Source organism: Pygoscelis adeliae, unplaced genomic scaffold, assembly GCF_000699105.1.
Source record: "Pygoscelis adeliae isolate BGI_AS28 unplaced genomic scaffold, ASM69910v1 Scaffold224, whole genome shotgun sequence".
In the NCBI taxonomy this organism is placed as follows: domain Eukaryota; kingdom Metazoa; phylum Chordata; class Aves; order Sphenisciformes; family Spheniscidae; genus Pygoscelis; species Pygoscelis adeliae.
In genome coordinates, this window is record NW_008824657.1 from 503,444 (window position 1) to 503,924 (window position 481).

Genomic DNA, 481 nt, shown 5'->3' on the forward strand with positions numbered 1-481 from the left:
CCTCGTTAAGGGGACCATCCTGAAATACAGTGGCTCCCTGAGGACCCTGGAGAGGCTGCAGAGCTTCCGACAGCTCCCGGAGCCCCTGACCGTCCAGCTGCTGACCATCGCCAGCGAGATCTTCCCACCAAAAGTCAAGTACACCTTCTTCATCCCCAAGGACGTCCCTTTCAGCAAGCAGAAAGGCAAAGAGAAGAAGTCGGCCAACGTCATCCGACCGATGCTGACCTCCCAGTGGGTCCTGGGCGACTGGTCCGAGTGCTCCAAGACGTGCGGCTCCGGCTGGCAGAGGCGGACGGTGGATTGCCGGGACGTGGAGGGTCAAACCTCCTCCGCCTGCGACAGAGCCCTCAAGCCCGAGGACATCAAGCCCTGCGGAGACGTCCCCTGCCCGCTCTGGCGCCTGGGTCCCTGGTCCCCCTGCTCCCAAACTTGCGGTGAGGGCGTGCGGACACGCAACGCCTCTTGCATCGATTACACC

General features: G+C 63.0%; 1 protein-coding gene across 1 annotated transcript in view; it reads left to right on the forward strand.

The window, feature by feature from the left end:
• The window catches only part of ADAMTS8 (ADAM metallopeptidase with thrombospondin type 1 motif, 8), a gene marked incomplete at its 3' end in the record, with an annotated part of 6,056 nt that extends 5,575 nt beyond the window's left edge, over positions 1 to 481 (forward strand). Inside the window, exon 9 of the mRNA XM_009322604.1 lies at positions 7 to 481. Within this exon, the coding sequence (XP_009320879.1) occupies positions 7 to 481 (475 nt within the window). The remainder of the gene's footprint in view (positions 1 to 6) is intronic.